A 2,417-nucleotide genomic window follows, 5' to 3' on the forward strand; every position below is an offset into this window, starting at 1 on the left:
ATTCACAATAATAAAATAATATGATTAAAGCTTTTTTTTTAAAACAAAACAGTCTTCCAATTCTGTCTTTTACCACAGTAAAATTCCAATATTTACATTCTGCGGGGTCATCACAACACATCACATCAATGAGAATGATGTCTTACTCAAAGATATTCTAGATGACAGTGCTAGTAGTGATAATGCCTCTCTCATGAGCGAATACACTGATGTGGATGAGGACAACGGAGATGAGATAACCTACACACCTTAAGATAATTTTGGCCCTTCATTTATGGTAATGATCATAATTTTTTTATCTCTATTAGCATTTTGTATAAACACATAAGTCTTAAACTATGTTTTAACTTTTTGACATTTTATGATTGAATTGTTCTAGATTGACATATTATGATTCTTAGTTACTTTTATTGCATTGTTTTATAAGGTTTAAAGGTGTTTATTTTATAAGTAACATTGTTTTTTAACTATAATACAAAATGAGCATGAAGTAAATGATCTAAATTCATATTTGAATCTTAAATTGGATATCATTGTTGTTGTCTTTCAAGAAGATTCTCTAGAAGTTTGTAGAGATCTACAAAAATACCCTTTAAGAGTGGTATCAATGTTTGTAGATGGCATGTACATTTTCAAATAGATCTATTTAGTGTTTTAGACATAAATTTCATGGTATTTGGAAATCACTTAAACTAGCATTTGCACCTAATGTTGCAAAGGAAACGCCGTAAGGCATAGTGTGTGGAAGAATATTGAAATGTGAATAGGCTTTTGGGAAGGAAGGAAGATGAGATTGAACAAGGTAATTAGTGTTTCAAGTGGGGAACAAGACTTTCAAGCTCCAAAGCCATTAAGTGATATTCTGAAGAAAAAACGAAAAGTGACTCAAGAAAATGGTGACAATGAAGGAAATATACCTACAGAAGGGCAGGGTCAAGCCATTCAGAGTTTCAATTTGAGCAAGGGAAATCATGGCTTGCCACCACCTGAAAACGATGTTGAAGAGGGAGAACTTCCAGTTGGTGACAGTGATACATTTGAACTACCCACTTTTACTCCTGGGGTGGATGACACTGAGGCATCCAATGACGTGGATACTCTTGTAGAAGACAAACCATCAGCCTTTTCAAATAGAGCAAAGCCTGTTGTAGTGGATGACCAGGAAGATGCAGTAATGAATGATGTTGTTCACAGCAATGAAGATGAAGATGTTGACCATGAAGAGTATGATTTGGAACATGCAGAGAATGAGGACAATGAAGAGTGGGAAAGGAATGAAGATGAGCAAGAAGATGAAGACTTTCTAGAAGATGATGATGACAACGACTTTGCTAGGAAGCTTGGTGGCATCTTCTCTTGATTTGTGACTTGTATTAGAAGATCTATTGAAAGTTGTTTGCAAATCTGTGCATGTATTGGCAAGCACAATGATGGTTTTCTGTTGTAGTTTTGCTTGGAATGTCAGTGTTCATGTGTTGCTTGACATGATTTTCTCGCAGCTATTCTCTACTGAATCTTGTTAATGATGATACAGATCCTATTTGTTTAATATTATAGAGGAGCCTATGCAGAAGCAAATATCATAACTTAATTTTAGAACATATTATGCTTCTCAGCAGAGGGATCAATGATGCCTTTGAATCAATTACCTCATTGGCATTTGCAGCTACTAGCATTTGAATAATGTAGACTTTGGTAAATATTCTTAATTATATGAAGACGATAACACTTTGCAGCTGCAACAGTGAACAATAGGTGATTCCTCCTGTAATCTGCAGAATTTTAAGGCATTGAGTATTAAATAACTGGCAGATGATTGTTTTTTAGTTTTCATATTGTCATTGTAATGCGAACAGTTTGTCTTGGAAATTTTTACAGTTGCTTCTGATCATTCCAAAATTTCAATAATATTTGAATTACATGAAAGTATTTTTCTATTCGAGTAACACCATGGGTTAATTATTTTGATGTCTCCATAGCTGAAGATACCTTCGTATTTTTTTTTGTTTTAATATATTTATTAATTTGTGGTGGATATAAAATGAGTATATACTATATAGTATTGGGATATTTATGGTTTTTCATGTTCTGTGAAAGAAATTGTTGCATTTGAAGTTGTTCGTGAAGTATCCTTACAATTCCTCTATTAAATAAATTATATTATTATAATACGTTGGTTGTCTGGCCAGTTGAATGAACATGACATCTCCAAATAAAATTTATGCAGCTTTGTGAGATTCTATGCCGAAATGTGCCCACTAAAAAGATTCATTATTTTATCATTAAAAAAACCTAATTCATTATTTTATTGTGTAAATGCCATCATTTCCATTAAAAATGGGACAATCATCCACTGAATAACTGGGAATTATAAGCCTTTGTTCAATTCTATTTTTTGGGAGCTCCAGAAAGTGGCG

At 33.1% G+C, this 2,417-nt stretch overlaps 1 protein-coding gene across 1 annotated transcript; it reads left to right on the forward strand.

The window, feature by feature from the left end:
- The first annotated feature begins 787 nt into the window (after positions 1–787).
- On the forward strand, positions 788–1,360 carry LOC149144870 (uncharacterized). Its single transcript, XM_089452294.1, has one exon. It carries the CDS (start codon positions 788–790, stop codon positions 1,358–1,360), a length of 573 nt encoding a protein of 190 aa, XP_089308420.1.
- The last annotated feature ends 1,057 nt before the right edge of the window (positions 1,361–2,417 follow it).

Source organism: Pinus tabuliformis, chromosome X (genome assembly GCF_031772625.1).
Source record: "Pinus tabuliformis cultivar Carrire ecotype Pingquan chromosome X, CPIR1, whole genome shotgun sequence".
In the NCBI taxonomy this organism is placed as follows: domain Eukaryota; kingdom Viridiplantae; phylum Streptophyta; class Pinopsida; order Pinales; family Pinaceae; genus Pinus; species Pinus tabuliformis.